General features: G+C 52.0%; 2 protein-coding genes and 1 long non-coding RNA gene across 4 annotated transcripts; 1 reads left to right on the top strand and 2 right to left on the bottom strand.

The window, feature by feature from the left end:
• Window positions 1-2,473: 2,473 nt before the first annotated feature.
• On the bottom strand, window positions 2,474-3,424 carry LOC115937387 (uncharacterized). Its single transcript, XR_004072690.1, has 2 exons — window positions 3,250-3,424; window positions 2,474-2,594 (listed from the first exon to the last, which is right to left on the bottom strand). It is a non-coding gene; the product is annotated as an uncharacterized LOC115937387 (long non-coding RNA).
• A 10,477-nt stretch (window positions 3,425-13,901) lies between these two features.
• On the top strand, window positions 13,902-18,071 carry C1QTNF4 (C1q and TNF related 4). Of its 2 annotated transcripts, none has more exons than XM_031019281.2 (2): window positions 13,902-14,031; window positions 16,082-18,071. In XM_031019281.2, exon 2 carries the CDS (start codon window positions 16,957-16,959, stop codon window positions 17,929-17,931), a length of 975 nt encoding a protein of 324 aa, XP_030875141.2. In that variant the 5' UTR covers window positions 13,902-14,031; window positions 16,082-16,956; the 3' UTR covers window positions 17,932-18,071. The 2 variants fall into 2 exon arrangements, with proteins under 2 accessions (XP_030875141.2, XP_081654234.1); XM_081798108.1 differs by having other exon boundaries at window positions 16,952-18,071.
• A 476-nt stretch (window positions 18,072-18,547) lies between these two features.
• Window positions 18,548-21,939, bottom strand: FAM180B (family with sequence similarity 180 member B). The gene is given in 4 exon segments (XM_006752431.3): window positions 18,548-19,316; window positions 19,319-19,661; window positions 19,880-19,950; window positions 20,765-21,939. Coding segments are annotated over 4 exon segments (732 nt in total). The 5' UTR covers window positions 21,033-21,939; the 3' UTR covers window positions 18,548-19,266.
• Window positions 21,940-22,028: the final 89 nt, after the last annotated feature.

The raw sequence follows: 22,028 nt of genomic DNA on the forward strand, positions 1-22,028 counted from the left end.
ACAAGTGATCCAGAATCTTGCATTCTGGTTTTTTCCTAAAGGGAAAGTTGTGAATGAAAGATTCTTTTGTCGCCAACCAAAAACTACCCTCTTTCAGAAAAATATCTTTGATGGTAACAGCGATTAATTTTCTCAGGCAACTGAGAGTGTTTTCCTTCCAGCCACCTCTGTGCATACGAATCCGCTTCCTCATCTGTTTGCTGCCTAAAGCGATGTCTGGAGGAGGCCCCCTAGCAGTGCTTGTGTTCAGTCTCCCCAACAGGCCCTGCTAGTCTGCCATGATTGAATGCCCGGGAGACAGAATCTTGAAAAGCCCATTTTTCCTTAGTCTCATAAGTGGATTCACCTGCAGTCCAGGCCCCAAATGTCCAGTCTGGGACCAGTTAAGCAGATTTTGCATTAAAACCACAACTGTTCTGGAACCAACTTACTGCAACCCTGAAAAAAGAATGTTTTCAGTTAGCTGCAGATCTGTACCATACACCAAAATGTGGGCGAACAGTGCTTCAGAGAGTGGCAAGGGAGAGAGGGAGGGAAACAGAAATCCAACACGAAGGTGCTATTCGAGATTCACCACCTTCCTGCGGGGGAGAGCAAGTCATGGAACAGGGCCTGCCCCTCCCAAAATCCGAAACAGGGACAATGGGTGAGAAAGTCTTTGAGCAGCACCAGCTCCTGCCTTGCTAAGGCAGCCGGAAGAACGGACTCTCCCCTGCTAATGCCGCATGCTCATGGAAAAGCTATTCAGTATTGCAGTTTATTTCCAGAGTAGCATTAGGAGCCAGAGGTTAGATAAGGACAAGAGAGAAAGTACCTACTTTCTTTCCATCCAGCCTGGGGCCCTGCCCTTTTGGCGTCAAAATGTGCTTTGGAGAGAATGTGCTTTGGCTGGAAACGAGTAAGGAGGGTGAAAACGGGGAGAACAAAGCTGCACCTCGCTTCAAACAGCTCACCTCCCACTGGAACGCAGTATCATTCATGCCTTCTCCACCCACCCCCACCCCCACCCCACCCCCCGCCACCCCACAGCGGCCCACATTTAGAGTTTGTAAATGCAGCGCTCTGTTATCAAGTGCGCAACGTGCACACAGTCCTGTGCCAGGGGCCTCGGGGGACCGAAGGCGTGTAATCAATCCCGTCCCAGGGCGCTGGCTGGGCGGCGGGGGAGGGGTGCAGCATGGAAAGGCCATAAAAGCTAGGAATGTTGGGAGGATTAAATGGAACCATGTGTGGAACAGCAAAGCCTGGTCCGCTGAAAGGGCCCTCCCCGAGTCTCCGCACTCCCTGTGGTGGCTTGTACAAAGCAGGGCGAGCCAGCAGAAGCTGAAACAGCACCGCGGGATCCACCGGAGGGCACGCTCGCATCCCGTCGGGGGAACCCAGGGAAGGCGTCATGAAAGAGTGGCATTTGAGTTGGTCTTTTAAGGACAGTGAGGATCCTGGGAGCAATTTCCAGCTCTGTCACTTAGCAGCCACGTGAACTTGGGCAAGTTGCTTGATCGTTTGAAGCCTCGGGCTCCTATCTCGAAAACGAGAATACTACTTTTCTTATTGGAGTGTTTCATTTAGCGCAGCGCCTGATGGAGTACATCTGGAACTGGGAGCTGTTGTTACTTAAGAATTAAAAGCGGGGGATACTTGACGAGTACAGACAGTACGGGCAAGGTCACGGAATCAGCAGAGGCTAGAGTCAAGGGCAAGGGAAATTGCATCTCCAAACAGTCATAACCTCTCCTCAGAGCTGTACTCCTGCCATGTGATAAGCCCCCCCAGAATGGGAACTAACACGATAGTGCGCCATAAGCATTTGTGGCCTGAACGGACGTCCTTTAGGATCCTCAGACTGAGTTACGTCTCAGCCCCTCTCCCCAAGGCTGCCTCGATGGAACTTGCATTCTCAAACCTGACTAAGCCCATCCCCGTGGCCCGGTTTCCCAGACTAAAAACCCCGGAGATGACCTTGAGTCCTCTCTACTCCTCCCCCTACTACTGAGAAGTCACGGATTCCCAGAAATGCCTGCTGACTTTGTCATCCCCGCGCCCCCAGCGCCCGGGTGCCTGTCTCTGCTAAGCAGCCGCCTTCTATCTTGTCTTCCCGCAGCCTGCGCGGCCTGGGGGCCCGAGATAAAGCTGGAGCGCCAGGGCCCGCCCGGCCTGTGGCCGACCCTACCGCTTTTCTCTGCCTACACAGGCTTCCAGCAGGGGATCAAAGGCGCTTGGTGACCCAATTGCTTAAGATTTCTTGCCATTTCATCCTTAAATCCTTACACCCTGCGCCCAAGCCAGTCCCAGTGTCCCGCCTACGACCTCCTCTGCGCTGCACATTTGTACCTACTAGCAGCTGCTCTGTGTTCTCTTCTCTGAAGCTTTGTGCAGGCGGAGCCAAGCTCAGAGACAGAGACAGAGATATTTATAAGTACAAAGTGGGTGTAAACTTCTGCAGTCGCCAACATTTTAAACAAGCCCAATTCCACCTCCTCTCCGTTCGAACGTTGAAATTCCTGTCCACCACCTCCTCTTCCATCTCTTCCGAAAGCCTGTGAGTTCCTGTCCTCTCAATAAGCCTGGAAACCTTGGTGGCTACGAGATGTGACCTGGGAAGAAGCGAGGGAAATACAAACAGCATCTATAGGCAGCTGCGCAGAGTAAAAGGTATTGAGATGACATAAACGTACCTACTATCTAATAGGATGTTTTTTTTTAATGGCCTATCTCATGTCCTGCCCCTACCTATATCCGTTAGCGCACACCCATAAAACACCCACATCCGCAAAATATTACCCCCATTTTACTGAGAAAAGTGAAGCTCAGAAGGGCTAAGTCACTTACCCCAAACTAGTAAGTGACAAAGCCAGGATTCAGACCTGGGCCTGCAAGTCTGAGGAACTTCTAATAGTATGCTACGCACATGTATTGAGTCTTGCTATTTTTTCTGCATTAAAATAGGGGGACAGACTTAAGTTAAACACAAAACTCCGTGCAGGGGAACCTATGACTTTATAATAGTGAAAGGGTCAATGTCGCATGTTATGCTTGCATACTGAGAAACCCAACAAACTGGCTTAATGAAGAAAAGGAATTGATTGGCCCAAGTAACAGAAATGGCCAGCAGTTAATCAAGTGGTTGGAACAAGGGCATCGGGATTCCCACTGTTCTCATGCCTTCCGTCCATGGGCCTCTGCCTGGTTTCCCCCTCAGACGGGCTCACTCAGTGTAGCAGCAAGAGGCCAAAGGGCAGCTCTACTCACGTGACTTCTTAGAGCTTGTAATTCCAGAGAACAAACAAGTATCTCCTAAGGAGGCTCCAGTAAAAATCCCCTGGAGGAGCCTGGCGGGGAAACACAGGGCCGTCAGTAAACCATTCAGCGTGTCTGGAGCGCTCCGCTGCTCTCCCAGCCAGGCCTGAGTCACAGGCTCAGGCTGAAGGGCTCGGGATCCGGGCTCCACCCCCCTGGAACCATATACTTTGAGCTGGGGGGGCGTGGCTCATCAACGGAAGGTTTTGCAGTCCAGTCAAAAGAAGTTTGAATAGAAGGGGAAAGAAAACAACACGATCCACCAAGAACATACAACCTCTGAAGACCCGTGAACCTGAGATGAGCACAGGGGTTGACGCGGAGCCTTCTATGTGCCGATATGTCCATAGATTATCTCTGTCACCCCATCAAGCAGATTCTACCCCCATTTTTTTTTTTAAAGTGTGAAAAATTGAAGCTCAAATTGAAACAACTTGTTAGGAAGGGGCAGAGCTAGAATTCAGACCCGGCTATGTTTGACTCCAAACCCTGCGGGCTTTCCACAGCGGGACACTGCCAAGCTGGGAGGAGCCAGTTGCAAGGAGCCTTTGGGTAGGACTGATAGAGGAACACTGGGGAGCCATGGCCTTGCGGGAATTCACTGCCAACCATACAGACGTGCCCTGAGGGCAGCTTGGCACCAGGCTGGGAGGCCGTGCACAGCTCCCAGCCAAGCCGCTGAGAAATGCTTCACGTGCATCAGCACGGTGTCCTCTCTCAGTGGGAAGAGTGAGCTACCGGGGAGCCGCCCCCCATCCTTACTTCCGACCGAGGCAATGAATTACCTGGTGCTGTTGGTATCACAGGGGCCACAGGAGAAAGTTGGATCGAGAAGGAAGAGCCATTGGGGGGGTGGGGGGGGCAGGGCATGGAATGAATGGGTCCTAGAAAAGAAGTTGAAAAAATTGCGGAAAAGTTATGAGCCCGTGTTTAGAGGCCTACATGGGAATGTGGCCAGAAAGGGATAGAAAGCTCTAAAAATGGAAAATGAGGACTGCCCATTTGCAGAAACCCTTGCACAGTGCAAGGCGGTGAGCTGAAGAAAGCAGCGTGGCTCTGTAGAAAGCCCTCCGACACTCGAACGTGAAGAGGCAGGGTATAAGACGTAGAAGGAAGAGAAGGAAGTCCTGGATAAACTGAGACTTGGAAAAGGTGCAGACGGTAAAAGCCACCTTTGGTTATGTGCAGAGCATGAGGAATAAAGAGAGGATTCATCATATAGGGTTCCACTTGGGGGTGGAGGTGTCAGATTAGCAGTTGTCAGAAAGCAAAATACTCAGCCCCGATTTGCTTTCTCCCGCAAGGAAGAGCATTTCTAAACTGGGTCGAGTAAAGCAAAACATGATTTAGAGGATATTGAAACTCCAAATAGAAGATAGTAAGGGAAAACCTAAGCACCTAGCCATTTATAATAAGGTGCAAATCCCAAAGCGTCAAAAACCTTTGCAGAGAGGATCCCGGAATGCTTGCCGAGGTAGGTGAGAGAGCTGGGGAGAGAGAGAAAGGGGCCACAGAGCCTGAAGGCTGCAGATGTCCTGACACTGAGAAAAGAGGAAAAGGTAGATTCTGGAAACTCGAGGTGGGTATATTTGAGGTGAATTCCTCCCCCAAATTTATTCTAGCATATAATATTAGACTGTGGGTTTGAGAACCCCTAGAAAAAGAATCAGTATCTTCACTAAGAGCAAGATAAGGTAGATGATAATACCAACAGTAATTTATTATTTATCTGGATGGCCACGAGGAAAATTCCCTGGACATGGTGTGCCTCGTTTCCAGTTAGAAATCGGAATGTTTCCCAGTTGAGGAGACTACCAGGGAAACCGTGATCTCAGAGATCACCCAGTCAGGTGGATTTATAACCCATTCACCAGTGTGCCCCTCTCCCCCAAGTTGGTGACTCACTGGGTGCACATCTGGGAGAAGTCTTAAAGTTCCATGCTCCCGACTGCGGTCAGCTCAGTAGTTTCCGTGCCTGCCACACTCACCATGTTTGCAGATGGCACTGCTACTGGGAGGGAAGGTGAACATTTGGATGTCAGAATCAAGCTTCTAAAGTATCTTGAAACAGGGCTGAGAGCAACAGGATGAATGAACAAGCAGTGGAAAGACTTGATTTATTTTATCTATTTATTTTAGCTTAAAACAGTGCACATTCATTGTCTTACAGTTCTGTAGACCAGAAGTCTGGAAACGGGTCTTACAGGGTTAAAATCCAGATGTTGGCAAGGCTGCATTTCTTCTGGAGGCCCTAGGGGAGGATTCTGCCATGCCAGGTCCAAGCTGTGTTCCTTGGCCTGTGGCTTCTTCATCCATCCTCAAAGCCAGCCGCATAACATTTTCCAGTCTTGGAAAGACCTGTGTTTGGACTTGATTTGATTTCCTTAATGAGCTGCACAAGCACAGGATGAAGGAAGTTTGTCTTGACAGTGGTGCCGGTGGAAGAGGCTAGGGGCTTTCCGCCGATGTCCGTTGGAGTTGAAACCAGTAGCAGTGGAGCCGCTACCAGAAAAGATAGTAGTTCTCCCCATCCCTTCTCATTTTAGGTGTAAAAGGGTGAGACTGAAAGTGTGTATGTCTCCCTATAACCATTCCTCTCCCCAGGAGGAGTCAGCCTGATGCAGATCCTCCAAGAGGTATTCTGTGCACATAAAAGCAAATGGGTACTTTTTAATGTAAATGATAGCATACTGTACACCTTGTTTTTTTTTTCACTTAACAGTAAATCTTAGAGATTATTTTATGTCCCTTATATGAAATAATTCCTCATTCTCTTATAAAGGGTATATAGTATTTTATTGTATGTGTGTGTGTATATATATATACAGTTTAATATATATACCTCAGATATATGTATATATATGTGTATATATATATATATATATCAGAATTTATTCGATGGGTCCTCTGTTGCTGGACATGTAGATTATTTCCAATATTCTGCTATTACAAACAATGCTACAGTGAATAGCATGTCATTTCAAACATATGGGCATGTATCTGAGAAGCAGCTTTTCAAGAAGTGGAATCACTGAGTCAAAGGGCATGTACGTTTTTAAATTTGGTAGGTATTGTCCAATTACCCAGTTGTTCCAGTTGACTATCCCACTAGCAATGTATGAATGTGTTTTTCAGCCTTGTCACCAATAGAGTGTGTTATAAACCTTAGTGCTCTTTGACAACTTGAGAGGTAAAAAAATGATGGCATCACATTATGATTTTCTTATTCTAATAGTTATTTGTATTTTCTTTTTTATTAACTGTTTATATCTTGTACTCATTTTTTACTGAGTTGTTTTTTTCTCCGAACTCTTTATATATTAAAGAAATTTGCTCTTTGTGATATGAATTACAAATACGTTTTCCATTTTGTAGTTTGTCTTTTGTTTTTTTTTTTTTTTTAAGTACGCTTCACACCAAGTGTGGAGCCCATCGTGGGGCTTGAACTCAACCCTGAAATCAAGACCTGAGCTGAGATCAAGTGTTGGATGAACTGAGCCACCCAGGTGCCCCTCTTTTGATTTTGTTTCTGGCAGTTTTGCTGTGTAAATATGTTTCTCTCTTAAGCTGTAGGAAATGTATCCATCAATTTTTTTTTATGACTTCTGGATTTTATGTCATACTTCAAAGTTCTTCACTCTGAAATTTTTAAAAAATTATCACTTGATTTCTTTCAGTACTTTTTTGATTTAATTTTTACATTTAAATATGCAATCCACTTGTTATTTGTTTTGGTATAAGACATGATGTATGGATCCAACTTACTATTTTTCCAAATGGCTACACATTGTTCCCATACAATTTATTGAATCATGTCTCTTTTCTTCTCTGATTTAAAATCCCACTTTTAGGGGTGCCTGGCTGGGTCAGTAGGTGGAGCTTGTGACTCTTGGGGTGATGGGTTTGAGCCCCATGTTGGGTGTCGAGATTACTAAAATAAATAAATAAATAAACTTAAAATCCCACTTTTGTAGTATTCTAATTCCAGTATGTATTTGGATCTAATACTGGATTTTACATTCCATGCCACTGATCTACTTCTTTTGATACATATAAAAGAAATTATAGTGTATTGATATTTTAAATTACATTTCAAATGAAAGCAATAAGTTTGTTAGAAAAAGTTTGGGAAATAGAAAAAATTCTACAGAGAAAATATCATCCCTGAACCTACCAAAAATAACTAAATATTTTGGTGTTTATTCATCCAGTCTTTTCCTATGTAATTGTATTTTTTTTACCCAACTGATATGATACTATGTAAGCCTAATTTTCCATCCCCCAAATCTAGTGTGATGTGATCTCAATGCCCTAAGTGAAACCAGTGATTATCTTACCCAGAATCCACTCCTTTTTTGCCATCCTCCCAGATACCCATGCAAGAGGTGGACTCTTCCAGCTCCTTCCCAACCCCCTCATTCTAGTCACCAAGCCCTCTTATTTTCCGTTCATAGACTCATAGGCCCTAGTCTGTGAAATCCTCTCAATATACAGTTGAAGAAAACCAAGAGAGGGGAAAATATCCTGTAAAAGTTAGAATGCTTTTAGCTGCAAGAAACAGAGGATTCAGCTCAAAATGGTTCAACCAAGAAGGGGATTTATCATCTCCCATAATGAGAGGTCCATAGGAGGGTAAATCCAGAATGTGTTAACTCAATGGCTCAGTGATATCGAGGACCATGATCCTTGACATCTGTCCATTCTGTCATCCCCAGTGTATTAGCTTTTGTCCTCATGCTTTTCCCCACATGGTTGCAAGATGGTGGCAGTAGCTCCAAGTATCATCTTCTCACACCATATTACAGATAGCCTGGCAGAGGGCATGACCCTTTCTAATCCCACATTGCCCAAAGCAGGAGCTGAGGGTACTTGGGAAAAGTGGGAGAGCATTTTGGGTTGTCACAATGATTGAGAGACACTATTGGCATCTAGTTGGCAGTGGCCAGGGATAGTAGATGTCCTATGATGTTTAGGACAGTTAGGCGAAACGTGAGCTCTCATTCCTTACAACATTAATGTAGGTGAAAAAACAAAACCTGTTTTTCCATACAAAACAAGCTTCTTTGCATGGTTTTAGTGCACACTGGACAGCACACCCTTGTGTCAGCATGTGTTTGTGGTTCTTGCACTTGTGATTCTATAGAAGATTCTATACTTCTAGAAGTATAAACCTCCATCTATATTTGGTTATTTATTCTAGTGTGGCAATGTGCAAGTATTTACATATTGAAAAACAGATTATTTTAATAAAATTACTTTCCTGTTTTTTCTTCTTTATATCACACTTGGAGCATTATATTGATTTTTTGAAAATATGTGTCAGTAGACTTCATTCTCTATGAGTTTCATTTCAGTGTAGGAAAGGAGACATTCCAAAATACTTGTAATACAAGAAATTAGGTCAGACAGGATTGAGACCCACGGGCTAGGAGAATAAAGTCTAGACAGCTTATCCTGGCACTTAAAATCTTTCACGATCAAGGGCGCCTGGGTGGCTCAGTTGGTTAAGCGACTGCCTTCGGCTCAGGTCATGATCCCGGGGTCCTGGGATCGAGTCCCACATCGGGCTCCCGGCTCAGTGGGGAGCCTGCTTCTCCCTCTGACCCTCTCCTCTCTCATGCTGTTTCTCTCTCGCTCGGTCTCTAATAAATAAATAAATAAAATCTTTAAAAAAAAAAAATCTTTCACGATCAAATTCAAAACCCATTTTCTGGACCTGTTTCCCAGCAGCATCCCTGGATTTTACACTTCCGCCACACCAAGATTATTCATTTTTCAAACACACCAAGCAGTAGTAATAGCACATAGTGCTTACAGTATGCCAGGCTCTGTGCTGAATACTTTACATTGAGTAGGTCTTTCAATGCTGTCGACAAGCCAGCAAGGCAGAGATAACTTTTTTTTTAGTTTTTATTTTTTAAGATTTTATTTATTTATTTGACAGAGAGAGACAGCGAGAGAGGGAACACAAGCAGGGGGAGTGGGAGAGGGAGAAGCAGACTTCCCGCCGAGCAGGGAGCCCGATGCGGGGCTCGATCCCAGGACCCTGGGATCATGACCTGAGCCGAAGGCAGACGCTTAACGACTGAGCCACCCAGGCGCCCCCAGAGATAACTTTTCTTGTCCCCATTTCACAGGTGGGGAAACTGAGGTGGAGCTGGGATTCAAACCCAAGCAGTGTGATGCTAGTCACTGCACTTTACCGGGACTGTATTACCTCCGAGGGGGATGCCCCTGCTCCCTGTCCTTTCTCTCAGGATGCCTTTCCCATCTCTTGCTACCTGTCAAGGTCTGGGGCAGCCTTCACGACTTCTATCGGTGTCGCTTTGTTCAGTAACTCATGGGTCAGGGCCAGCTTCACGGGATGCAACTTTTGCAGCTGCACAAGCCCTGCCCTTCAAAGGGCTCAATGCCCGGTTGAATGCTCTATGGTCACCATTTAAATCCTTAATTTTTGAACAAAAGGCCCAGCATTTTCATCTTGTGCCAGACCTTGCAAATCTGGTAGCTGGTCCCGACCAGGGCTGTTGGCCACCACATCTTCACATATGGCTTTTCCATGTGGCCTGGGCTTTCTCACACCAAGAGAGTTTCAAGAGAGTGAGCGCCAGGCAGAAGCGGTATCTCCCTTTATGACCCAACCCAAGTCCTCCTCTTAAGAGGGGAGTGGCAAGGTCAGGGTATAAAAAGAGCATGGGGGATGGGAGATACTGTCGTAGCTGTCTTTGGAAAATGCCGTTGGCCACAACTGCTAAGAGCAGGTCACCTCCCCATCCCAGGCCTCAACCTCCACGTGTGCAGAAGGGGGCTGGGGGCTCAGTCCCCCTCTGGGAAAAGGCCAAGGCAGAGTTGGGAAACTGACCCTTACAGGCGCCCCAGCTTTCCCAGTCTGGGGTCACTGAGAGGAACTGGAACCCTGGGGGATGGGGCTAGAACCCCCCACCCAGGAGCTCTAAATGTCTGTTCCCCCCGAAGGCTGAAATCTCTGAGGAAGGCAGAGACTCCACATGCCCTGACATCTGTTTCTCCTGCCCGAATCTCTGCTGGGCTAACAATTCCTCTTCTTTTCATTTCTCCCTGGGGCATGTTGTTGTCTTTCTCATTAACCTCCCCTCAACTCCCAGCAAGGTCCCTAGACTCTGAGCTCTGCTAATTCCCCTGTAATCCACTGGCAAGCCAGGAAGCTAATTAAATTGTGAGCTTGTGGGGGTGCTCTGTCAATCTTTGACAGTCTCTCTCCCGTCAGTCTCCTTCCTTGCTTTTCTTTTTTATTTTTTTTTAAGATTTTATTTATTTATTTGAGAGAGAGAATGAGATAAAGCATGAGGGGGGGAGGGTCAGAGGGAGAAGCAGACCCCCCCCCGCTGAGCAGGGAGCCTGATGTGGGACTCGATCCCCGGACTCCAGGATCATGACCTGAGCCGAAGGCAGTCGCTTAACCAACTGAGCCACCCAGGCGCCCCCTTCCTTGCTTTTCCTTTCTGGCTAGCCCTGCATAGTTTAGATTCATCGGCACACTTTGTCTTCTTGCAGGTCTCCCTGATGGCTTTTCTTCCGTCTCCTGTCTTTCAGCTAGAGTAATCTTTAAAATACAGCTCTGAGTTCTGTCCCCTCTGCTGCAGGATAATCTGAGCTCCTTAGCTGGGCATTAAAGCGCATGCACCTTACCTGCCATAACTTCAATCACAAACCCTTCCCTCCGGAGTTGAGTCATGGAAGGTCTCCTCCCCAAGCCCTGACACCTTTGCTCGTATTATTACCTTTGATGGGATCCCACCCCCTACTCTTCCATCTCACTGTCAAATCCTTGCCGTTATTTAAAAATAGCCTTCTCTGTGGGGTACCTGTCTGATTCAGTTGGTAAAGCATCAAGTCTCTTGATCTCAGGGTTGTGAGTTCAAGCCCCACGTTGAGTGTAGGGTTTACTCAAAAAAAAAAAAAAATTTAAAGAGCTAAATTAAAAAAGAAAAAAATAGCCCCCTCTGTGACATCTTCCCTACACCCTCACCCCCCCCCCAACTGCTGGTGGAATTCCTCCCTCCCTGAGCTCTCATAGCAGTTACCAGCTCAGCTCCTGAGGCTGATCTCTTTCCACCTATTATGCTTCTATTCACATCCAGCCACTTCCACTAAATGATTAGCTCCTTGAGGGCAGAGTCTCTAGGTCTTTTTCATCTCAGCATCTTCCTGAGCACATACCTAAGACTGTGCCTTAAAACCCTTCATTGGTGTTTACTGGCCCAAGATGGCAACTGGGGCTCCAGCCTTCATGCATATATTCCAGGAAGAGGGAAGAGAAAAGGGAGGGCTAAAGAGAGGGCCTCCGAGCTGAGTCGGTTCCTTTCAAGCACTTTCTCTCCCAATAGCTTCTGTTCACATCTCATTGACCATGCCCAGCAGCAGGAGAAACTGGGTACATTGTTTCCCTTCAAACTCAAGAGCACATCCCTTGTTTTACAGATGAAAATATAAGATCCAGAGAGGATCAGAGAATTAGGGAGGCTGCTGAACATGGTTAAGGATCAGGCTTCAGAGCTAAACACACCTGGGTTTGAATCCTGCCTCTCCCTGCATATAACCTCTTCATTCCTCGTTTGTAAAATTGGGTTAGTGGTATCTACTTCAGGGGATGTTAAGAAAATTAAATAAGGTAATGGATGTGAAAAAGCACTTACCATGGTTTAGGACACAGTTATTGTCCATTGTCTTAGTTTGGGTTCCCCCAAAAGCACACTTTGAGACAAAGATTTGGGTGCGAGTAGTTTATTTAAAAGTTAACCCCAGGGCTCCTGGGTGACTCAGTCGTTAAGCGTCTGCCTTCGGCTCAGGTCATGATCCCAGGATCCTGGGATCGAGCCCCACATCGGGCTCCCTGCTCCGCGGGAAGCCTGCTTCTCCCTCTCCCACTCCCCCTGCTTGTGTTCCCTCTCTCGCTGTGTCTCTCTCTGTCAAATAAATAAATAAAATCTTAAAAAAAAAGGGGGTGTGTGGCTGACACAGGTTAGCATTCTGTCTTCCTCAGCCCTCTGGCCACATCCCTGCATGACTCATCCCACCCTCACCCTGCTTCATGCCTTCCCATAGGCCCATGACCCAAGCTTTTGAAACTGGTGAAGCAGACAGTCGTGATCTAACTGGGGCTAGACAAGTACTTCACCCTAGGCCCCAAACACCCCCAGTGCCCAGCCTGAAATGCCTCCATTCATTTCCTTCCATTGAGGCACATATTCCTCATCCTTCACCTAACACCCTGAAGAAAATTTAATGAGTCCATCATCATTATCAACGCCTTCATGAGGACTAACCTGCATCAGACTAACTGGGGTCACTTAAGTTTTGAGAGTTCCAAAAGGAAAGCTCCAGAGGGCAGAAGGCTTCCCAGGGCACCAGGCTTCTCTGTGTCCACCCACATCTGGTCTGTGGCAGAACCGGGACCAGAGTGGAGGCCTTCGGCATCAACCAGGGGCTGATGGAGGGCACCAGCTCCTGGTAGCCGAGAGTAGGGCCCTTCTAGAGCCATCCGCTCAGTCAACACCTACTGAGTGCCAGGCAGGGGGGGGACACCCCGCCCCCAGGCAGGAGAGACCCCCACAGCTGTTGGGAGACAACAGCAGCCCTGATGAAGGGAGTCCGAGATGGCTGCAGGGGTCAAAACCCAGAGTGGAGGCCATGGGGGGCCCTGATGAGTGCTGAGGCGGGAAGACCGCTGTTCCCAGCCCTGATGTCCAGCTGGATCCTGCTACCCTAGCCCCAGCTACGCAGGGTGTCCGTGTCCCTCCCCAACAGGCCCTCCGAGCCCTCCCAGTGCCTCTCTCAACCTTCTTCCTTCGTGTGGGCACCAGGGAAGCAGTCTACTCAGCCAAAACTCAATTCTGCCCCAAGGATGCCCTTCCTTTGCATCCCCTCCCCAGGGGACCAAGGCTGACCCTCCGAGGTCTGGGGGCTTGGTCTCCCTCCTTCCTTCCTAACTAGCTATGGGCATTTTCAGATTCGGAAGCAAGGAAGAAAAACTAGGTCACTTCAAGCTCTTTCTTTACTGTTGACATTGACCCATTTATCCTTCTCTTCCCTCAGACCCCCTCCCCCATTGCCACTCAGCCTGGACATCTGTCCCAGACGAAATCTCACCTTCCACTGTCCTTGCCGCCCAGGGGCTTGTCCAGGGCGTTCTGCGGCAGCCCCCTCTCCTCAAACCGGGGAGGAGGCCGGTCTGGAGAGTGCCCTGGGCCACCCCCAGTTTGTCCTCTGCCTCCGGCCTCAGTTTCCCCGTCTGCTAACTTGGGTTGATGATGCGTGTTCTGTGGAGCCAGAGGATGAAGCTCCAGGGAGGTCACGGATGAGGAAGAGCCCAGGGCTGGGCGCAGCCTGCGCAGGGGCCTCCTCGGTGCGGTGCCCCTAGGCCCTGCGCGGCTCCACTTCCTCGGCGCGCCCCTCCCTCTCCCTTCTCCTCCCCTCTCCCCCTTCCCGCCGCTCCCCTGCCGCTCCTCGAGCCGGTCAGCTCGCCTCGCTCTTCAGCTGTCCTCGTTCCCTGGCGCCTCGCTGCCCCGCGCCCGCCCCGGGGTCCCGGGGTCCCAGCGCCCCGCCGCCGCCGCCCCCGCCCCCGCCAGGCCGGGCCCCGCCGCAGCGCGGGCGGTCAGTGCGCAGCCCCGGCGCCCGTTCGGAGCCGGGAGCCCGGAGCCCGGAGCCGGATCGCGGGCTCGGAGCGGACCCGCCCCGCCCGCCGCCCCCAGCCAGGTGAGGGCAGCTCAGGGCCGGGGAGCCAAGCTTTCTCCCGTGTGCAAGCGGGGGCGGGCGAAGCGCGGGGGAATCCGGCTCCTTGTTCGCTGAAAGGAGGACCTGAGAGCTTTTTCATGAAAGAGGCTCAAGGGCTTTCACTCGGAAGGGATGGATGAAGGAAGGTTGGCAAGGGGGCGGGGGGTGGGGGAGCTCTAGGGTATCCCCTCCTGAGGGATTTCTTTTTTCAGGAGGAAGGGTTAAATGGCTTCTGTAAAACGGGGACTTGTCTTCTTGGGAACATGAGGGGCTTTCAGGGTGGGAGGAGGTTCTGGCGGGGCTTGAAGGAGGGGGTAACTGGGGAGTGGGGTTTGGCGGGGAGCGGGGCTCTGAGATCGCCTTCACCTGACATCGCGGCACCTCCCCCGTCGGTTCCGGGGCTCTGGGTCTGCCCAGGTCTCCGTGTCCCAGTTTTGTCTCTTTGAAGATGACTATTTTGAGCCCCACCTGGACAGAGCTAGAACAGCCATTTCCTTTCCCGGAGCTATGAGGCCCACCTGACACCCTCCCACCTCTGACCTGACCAGGGAAGGGGGTTTAAAGAAGGATGGGGACCTAGGGATCTGGGAAATGGCAGTGCTGGGTGAGAAATGGGCAGAGGCTGGGTACTGAACACACGGGAGGACCCTCTGGCCCTCGTGGGGTGCACCAGACTCTGCAGGGAGATTGCTGAAGGTAGGGTGGGCAGGTGCTCCTGGGGCAGGACCTGCTAGGGAGAGGAGCAGGGTCAGAAAGAGTTGAGATGTTCCCATACTCCCAGAAGGCAAACGCTAGAGTTCTTGCTTGTTTCATTGGTTTTATTTGCTTTTTGCTTTCTTTTCTTTCACCCTGGATCCCAAGATTCATTCCACTTATCTCCCCTCCTATTTTTGCAAAAAAGGAAAACTGAGGCTAAGGACAGGTTGGCTGGAAATATCTGTGTCTATGAGGAAAAGATGGGGGAGAGGAAGGTGTACTGAATCTGGAGTCAAAAGACCTTGGTTCAAGGTTGCCTCAGTGTGCGTGATTACCTTCGGCCAAAATGCTTCCCCTGTTTGGGCCTTGACTTTCTCATCTATAAAGTGGGAGAGGGCCCACCTGTCTCAAAGGTTTGCTGGGAGACCAGATGTGCCCAAAGAGCTTAATGAAAGGGAATACTCAGGAGGTGCAATCTTCATCACTGTAGATGGGTCCCCTCCTTCCTGCCCTCATCAAGGGTATCGGCTAGCCCTTGGGGTGCCTTTGTAGCAATTACAAAAGGTCCCTCCTCCGGAGGGAGAGAAGCCTTAGCTGGGTTAGGGACTTGGGGTCTTTATTATGAAAATTAGAAAAAGGCACACTTTCCCCGGGTGCAGCAGGTCCACACTGTAGGGCAAGTAGAACGTGAGCTGGATTCCAGTGCCCACCTACCCTAAGGTGAATGTCCTTGTGTAGGGTGCATCTGCCCCTGGCAGCCCTTCTCAGCAAGCCCCCAGTGTCTCTAAGAGACACAGAGCTACACACACTCCCAGGGTCCTTCCCAGAGCCCATATCCAGGCTGTTGCCAGCTCATTTTCTTTCCTACTTTGTCTCCACTTCAGGGCCTTTGGGTATTCAAGCCCCAAAGCCTATGCCCTACTAAGAAGCATGATGGAGTTAGGCATTGCCTTCCCAAGTTCCCAGTGGTAAGAGTTACTGAGTCCCTAACTGCTTATGTCAAGAACTCTATCAGATCACTTTTCTCAAGGCCAAGAAGAGAAGCATCTGCACACCTGGGCAACACTACCATTCACAAATGGTGTTTGCACCTGCTATCTCAGAGCATCCTCACAGTAAGACTGGGGCAGGTCTCCCCATTTACAGAAAAGAAGCCATGCCCAGAGAAGTTAAGGAATTTGCCTAAGGAGCCACAGCATTTAAGTGGTAGAGCCAGGAAATGAGCCCAGGTCGAGCTGCCAGTCTTTCACTCCACCACTACTGAGGAGCAAAGCTGCTGACCTCACAGTCTTGCCAAAGCCTTGCTGCAACTGTTGCTCTCCTTCTCTATTCACAGGAGCCCCTGGTTCTCTCCTTCTGCTCAGTGACCAGCCCTCAAGCCCAGAGGAAAGAGTCACTGTCTCTTACTGTGATTTCATGGGGAGGGAGCTATGTCAAGGCCCAACTGCTCGGGCCTCTTTACTGCAAGAAGGGCCCCTGGGGAGTCCAGAGGTCCAGAGTGGCGGCTGACCCTTGTGGGTCAAAGGCCAGGAAAGGGGTCAATGAGCAGCTATTTCCTTTCCTGTCCATATGGGGGCTGAAACAGTGGCCATCGGTACAGAGAGCTAGTGCCTGAGTGAGGGGCAGGCCAAGGTCCATAGAATAGCCACAGGGCAATTCAGCAAACCAGGCTGAAAGAAACTCAGGCGCCCTGACCACCCTCTGTGGTGCCAAGGTGGGGAGGGGGAAGCCCAGCTGACAGGCTACATAGGCCCCTTCGGCCAAAGCATTTCTGCTTCTATCTGTGGTATAGGTGTGTGAGCTTTCACTTGAGAAGGGGGTTCGTTTCTTACAAAAAAAGGAGACTCACTGGCCTAATCTTCTGGTTCCCAAAGTGTGGTCCCTGGACCAGCAGCATCTGCATTACCTGAAATTTGTTGGAAATGCAAATTCTCAAGCCTCATCCTAAACCAAATGAATGGAAACTCTGGGGGCGGGGGCCCAACAACGTGTGTTCCAGCAAGCCCTCTATATGACACCGAGGCCCGCTGAAGCTTGAGACCCGCTGACCTAGTCCAAGTGTGTAGGAACCCGAGTCCTAGTTGTGGGGCAGGGGCAGGGCTGTGCAAGTAACGCGTCTCCCAGTCTCGGAACTCGGAACGCGGGGCATCTGGGGGCCGCCCCCGGCACAAGCCCCCTCTCCTTCCCCTTCTGCCTCCCCTCCCAGGCGCCATGCTGCTGCTCCTGCTGGGCCTGCTGGGCCCTGCCGCCTGCCGGGCCCTGGGGCCGGGGCCGGGCTCGACGGAGCTGCGCTCGGCCTTCTCGGCCGCACGCACCACCCCCCTGGAGGGCACATCGGAGATGGCGGTGACCTTCGACAAGGTGTACGTGAACATCGGCGGCGACTTCGACGCGGCCACAGGCCAGTTCCGCTGCCGCGTGCCCGGCGCCTACTTCTTCTCCTTCACGGCCGGCAAGGCCCCGCACAAGAGCCTGTCGGTGATGCTGGTGCGCAACCGCGACGAGGTGCAGGCGCTGGCCTTCGACGAGCAGCGGCGGCCCGGCGCGCGGCGCGCCGCCAGCCAGAGCGCCATGCTGCAGCTCGACTACGGCGACACGGTGTGGCTGCGGCTGCACGGCGCCCCGCAGTACGCGCTCGGCGCCCCGGGCGCCACCTTCAGCGGCTACCTGGTGTACGCCGACGCCGACGCGCCTGCGCGCGGCCCGCCCGCGCCCCCCGAGCCGCGCTCGGCCTTCTCGGCGGCGCGCACGCGCAGCCTGGTGGGCTCGGACGCGGGCCCGGGGCCGCGGCACCGGCCGCTCGCCTTCGACACGGAGCTCGTCAACATCGGCGGCGACTTCGACGCGGCGGCCGGCGTGTTCCGCTGCCGCCTGCCGGGCGCCTACTTCTTCTCCTTCACGCTGGGCAAGCTGCCGCGCAAGACGCTGTCCGTGAAGCTGATGAAGAACCGCGACGAGGTGCAGGCCATGATTTACGACGACGGCGCGTCGCGGCGCCGCGAGATGCAGAGCCAGAGCGTGATGCTGGCGCTGCGGCGCGGCGACGCCGTCTGGCTGCTCAGCCACGACCACGACGGCTATGGCGCCTACAGCAACCACGGCAAGTACATCACCTTCTCCGGCTTCCTGGTGTACCCCGACCTCGCCCCCGCCGGCCCGCCGGGCCTCGGGCCCCCGGAGCTCTGAGCCCCGCCCGGGGAGGGGAGCCCAGCGGCGGCCCGCGGCGTGCATGCCGAGCCGAGCCGAACGCCCCGCCGGCGCGAGCATGACGGCCCGCCCAGTGCGGCTGACCCTGCCAATAAAGTGGGCCTGCGCCGGCGCCTGTCTGCCTGGGGTCCTGCGCTCTGTCTTGTCTGCGACGCTGTGGTCTCGGGCGGGGCGGGAAGGCACGGACTACTGCAGACCCGGGGTGGGGTCGGAGGGCCGAGGGCAGGATTTGGCCAGGCCCTGCGAGGGCGAGGAGATGGGCGTTTGATTGAACTGAGCCCGACTCGCCCAACCCCTTGCGGGACTCCCCTTCGCGTTACTTTCCAGTCAGCCCCTCTACCTCCTTCCCACTGACCTACCGTGTCGCTTAGGGTCCAGCTGGTTCTTTCTTGTGACAAGGGACCACACCCTGCTCCCTTTCTGGGAGTAGGGGATTCAAGGAAACAGAACATTCCTTCTTCTAGCAGGGTGTGTGTGGGGTGAGCCACTGATACCTGGTTGCCCCAACTCCTGCCCTCCCACAACGGGGAGGGTGAATCGCCCAGGGCAGGGGTTAAACAACTTACTTTGGCATAAAAGGACACAGGCTGCAGGCCAGAACAAAACATTTTATGTGACAGCTACACAGGATCAGGACTACACCAGCCAGACTCAGCTTGTCTCTCTCAGTCAGTCCCCTCGCAGCCTCACTTCCCCCTCTGAGGTGTGCATCTGAGACTTGAGATGGACCAAAAAACCTGCTCCCCCCGACCTCTCCCCACCCCGCCCCACCCCCCGCCAAGGAAAGGTAATGTTCTTCCACCTGCTTTCCTCCATTCCTCCAACAGACTAAACTAAAAATGTCCAGTCTATTCTAGTCCAGATGGGGAACTTGGGGCACAGGGACTCCAGAACACTGGTTGGGATTTAAAAGGGTATGTAAATTAGGACTGGGTGCTGGGCATTCACAAGGTTCCCATAGATTCCGCAGGACTTGTCAAAGACTGCCAGGGTAGGACTTGGAGCGTCGGACTTGGCCTTCCTTGGGGACAGCTTTCTTTTCAGCATCCTTGAACACACTTCTCAACCCTAACCCCAACACATACCTGCAAGTCCTGCTTTTAGCTCTGTGCCTGTGTCCTGAGACCCAGGCTCTTAGCCTACCAGGGCTCAGGGAAGAAAATGGGGCAGGGGTAAACTGGGTTCAGGGTACAATCCAAGCTTCTACTTCCAGTGGGAAGGACCACGTGCCAGATGGAAGCCACTGCCCAGGATGGGTCTGGCTTGGGCCACGAGTTGGGGGGCAGTGGTTGGTTGGCAGGTGAAAGGGGAGAGTCAGGGAAAAGGGTCAAGGATCAAGGCCCAGGGCCCCAAAGATGGGGGCTGTCCCTGGGGCAGAAGCCCTTGCACAGGTCCCAGAGTATTTCCTGTGCCAGCAGGGCGAAGACCTGGGCCCAGCGACCCCTCTCCTCAGCCTCACTAGCCTCATGGAGCCGGTAGACACAGGACAGGCCTGTGAGGAGCAGATGTTCAAAGTCCCAAGGGCTAAGAGGAGGCCCTTTCCGCAGGTCCTGGAACTGCTGCAGCCGCTGCTTAGCACCCTCCAAGTCACTGGGCACATGTTGCTGCAGGAGGAGCCTGAGTCGGCGGCCTGGGCGTGTGGATGCCAGTTCCTCGTCCTGGATATGCAGCTGCCCCACGACATCCAGCTCCAGACCAGCCCAGAGCAGCTGCAAGGGGAGCCATGTAAGGGGTGGGCTGGGGCCTGGGAGGGCAGGGCAGGGAACAAGAGTGGGCCAGGGAGGGCATAAGCAGGCAGTAGGACCCATGCTGGGTTACCCCCCCACCCCCCACCCAGCAGGCCTAGCTTGAGACATCCCCCTTCCCAACCCTGAGCTTAGGGACCTCTGGACACTCCCTCCCCCATATCCCAGGCTGGAGGAAAGACCTCAAACATCACTTCCGGGGCCTCTGGCTCCTGCAGGCCACCTCCCACGCTGGCGCTGTCCGTGGGCTGCCCTGGGCCAGCAGAAAGGAGTCAGGCCCCTGCCAAGCTCCATCCTGAATACCCCAGCCTCCCAGAAGTGCCCCTTAGCTATTTGGTAGGAATGCCTAGAGGTTCTTCTATCTACAAAAGAGCAGGAATGCCATCCCATGTCCCCCTTCACACACACACACATTGACATTCACCCTCCCAGGCATAGGTCTTGTGATCCCCAAATCATCATCCCAAACCCAGATACCACCTCAGCAAATGTCCAGGACTCCTCCTTGAACTTCTGCAGTTCCCTTGGCAAAGAACTCGACCATTGGGTCACAAGACACTTCACTTCCGACTTCCCCTCCCTATAATCATCTGGGACAGTGTGACCTAAAACAGTGCCAGTGACTCTCAAGGGTCAAGGACCCCTTTAGGAAGAAATCTGCTCCTTCCTTGCTCCTCAGTAGTGATCATGCAAAAGGCAGGGAAGCCAGGCAAGGCAGGTTGTCTGCTGCAGCTTCCTTCATCTCACACACTGGTGTGCTGCTCAGCCCTTAGAATGATGGTCCCAAGCCCAGGGCAGGTCCAGAGGTCCTGCTTTGCACATCTAGAATAAGGCCACTGTCCACCTCTGTCCAGGGCTGGCAGTGAGGGCACCTGGAACTACCTCCCTTCACTTGGACTTTCTGGTTCCAGGGTTGGAGCCCAGACTATTACCCCTGTTGCATAGGTTAATCTGGTACCAGGCCCACAGTGCCTAGGCCCTGCTAGGTTCAGATAGAACCAACTTTAGCTGCTATCAGCCAGCAGCATTCCTTGGCTCCCATCCACACCACCCTAAAGCCCCGGTACCTGGACAGTGCTGGGTTGTAGTCACCCCAGGGAGAAGGCAAATGGTTACTATTAGCCAAGCCAGGAACTGCATCGTCCCAGCCATGTCCCACCACGTCCTCTGAGTCTTCCTCTCCCCAGCTGCTCTCTGCTCCTGCATCCGCCCGCCACACACCACGGCTCCAACTTTCCACTGCAGGCTGCTCAGGCGTTCCCTATTTTGTGTGTCAGCCTTCAATGCTAAACAGGGAGGGGTTGGCTCTGACTTCCCAGGACCTTTCCATCCCATGGAAATGTGGAATCTTTAGTTGCTGGCGGTAGGAGTCTGGCTCCCTGCTTGTCAAGCCCTCAGCCTGTTCCTGTCCAGATGGGCGGGATGCTTGCTTACTAGAAAAATGGTGCTTGGTAGCGAACAGCTCTAGCTTGGCCCTCCCAAGAAGTAGGAAAGAGCCCAGGCAGTAACACTACCTTACTATCTGTCCTCAACCCCAAAACATCCTGCAGCTGAGCTCAGGCTCTAACACCCAGTCCAGCCCAGCCCAGCCCAGCCTCCAGGGAGCCCCTCAGCAGCCAAAAGCATCAGCTGCAAAGCTTGGTTCTGGAACTGCAATGGTTCTCCATCTACATGGCAGGCTGGCTGGGTGGCCCCATGGACCAGCAGAGCTGAGCACTTGCACCTCGGGCACTCAGCCACCAGCCATACAGACCCCAGGCTGGTTAGGGTAGAGTCCTGTCGCCTAGAAGACAGATCTGCAGCTTCTGAGTATCTTTTGCAGCAGCCCTGGGACTTCCTTTGCTTGCTTACAACATTCTCAGCTCTGGCTGGAGTCCAGGAAGATTACCTTAGCCCAAGCGTGATGGGCTATTAGCGGGGAGCAGGATGCAGGGTTCAAGACTCTAAACTGAGCTGTGGCTCGTGGAACCCTGTGGATACTTGGATGGGATGAGGGTGGTGGTGGGGGGGTTTCCCTGGTTCCACCTAGACCCCTCGATCCATCAGCTGCCACCAGACAGTCTGCTGTGACCAGGGGTTTTCTCCTGCAGTTGTTGAGGGCCCTCCAATTTTCAGGAGACGCCATGCCACACCCATCCTAAGCCCTGTGGACAGTGAGAACTTTCCATTTCAGCTCCAGAATCCCTCTCTCAGAAGTACATCCAGGCCTACAGGTCACCATGTCTGCAACTGTACTAAAAGAAGACTCCTGGGTTGGTATTCTCTTTAAGGGACAGGGGGAAAAAACCCCTCTCCCGAGTCAAGCTTCACTTGACCCGTAAGCACACAAGA

The sequence above is a fragment of the Leptonychotes weddellii genome, chromosome 11 (assembly GCF_054177405.1).
Source record: "Leptonychotes weddellii isolate Sample4059 chromosome 11, ASM5417740v2, whole genome shotgun sequence".
NCBI classification, from domain to species: Eukaryota; Metazoa; Chordata; class Mammalia; order Carnivora; family Phocidae; genus Leptonychotes; species Leptonychotes weddellii.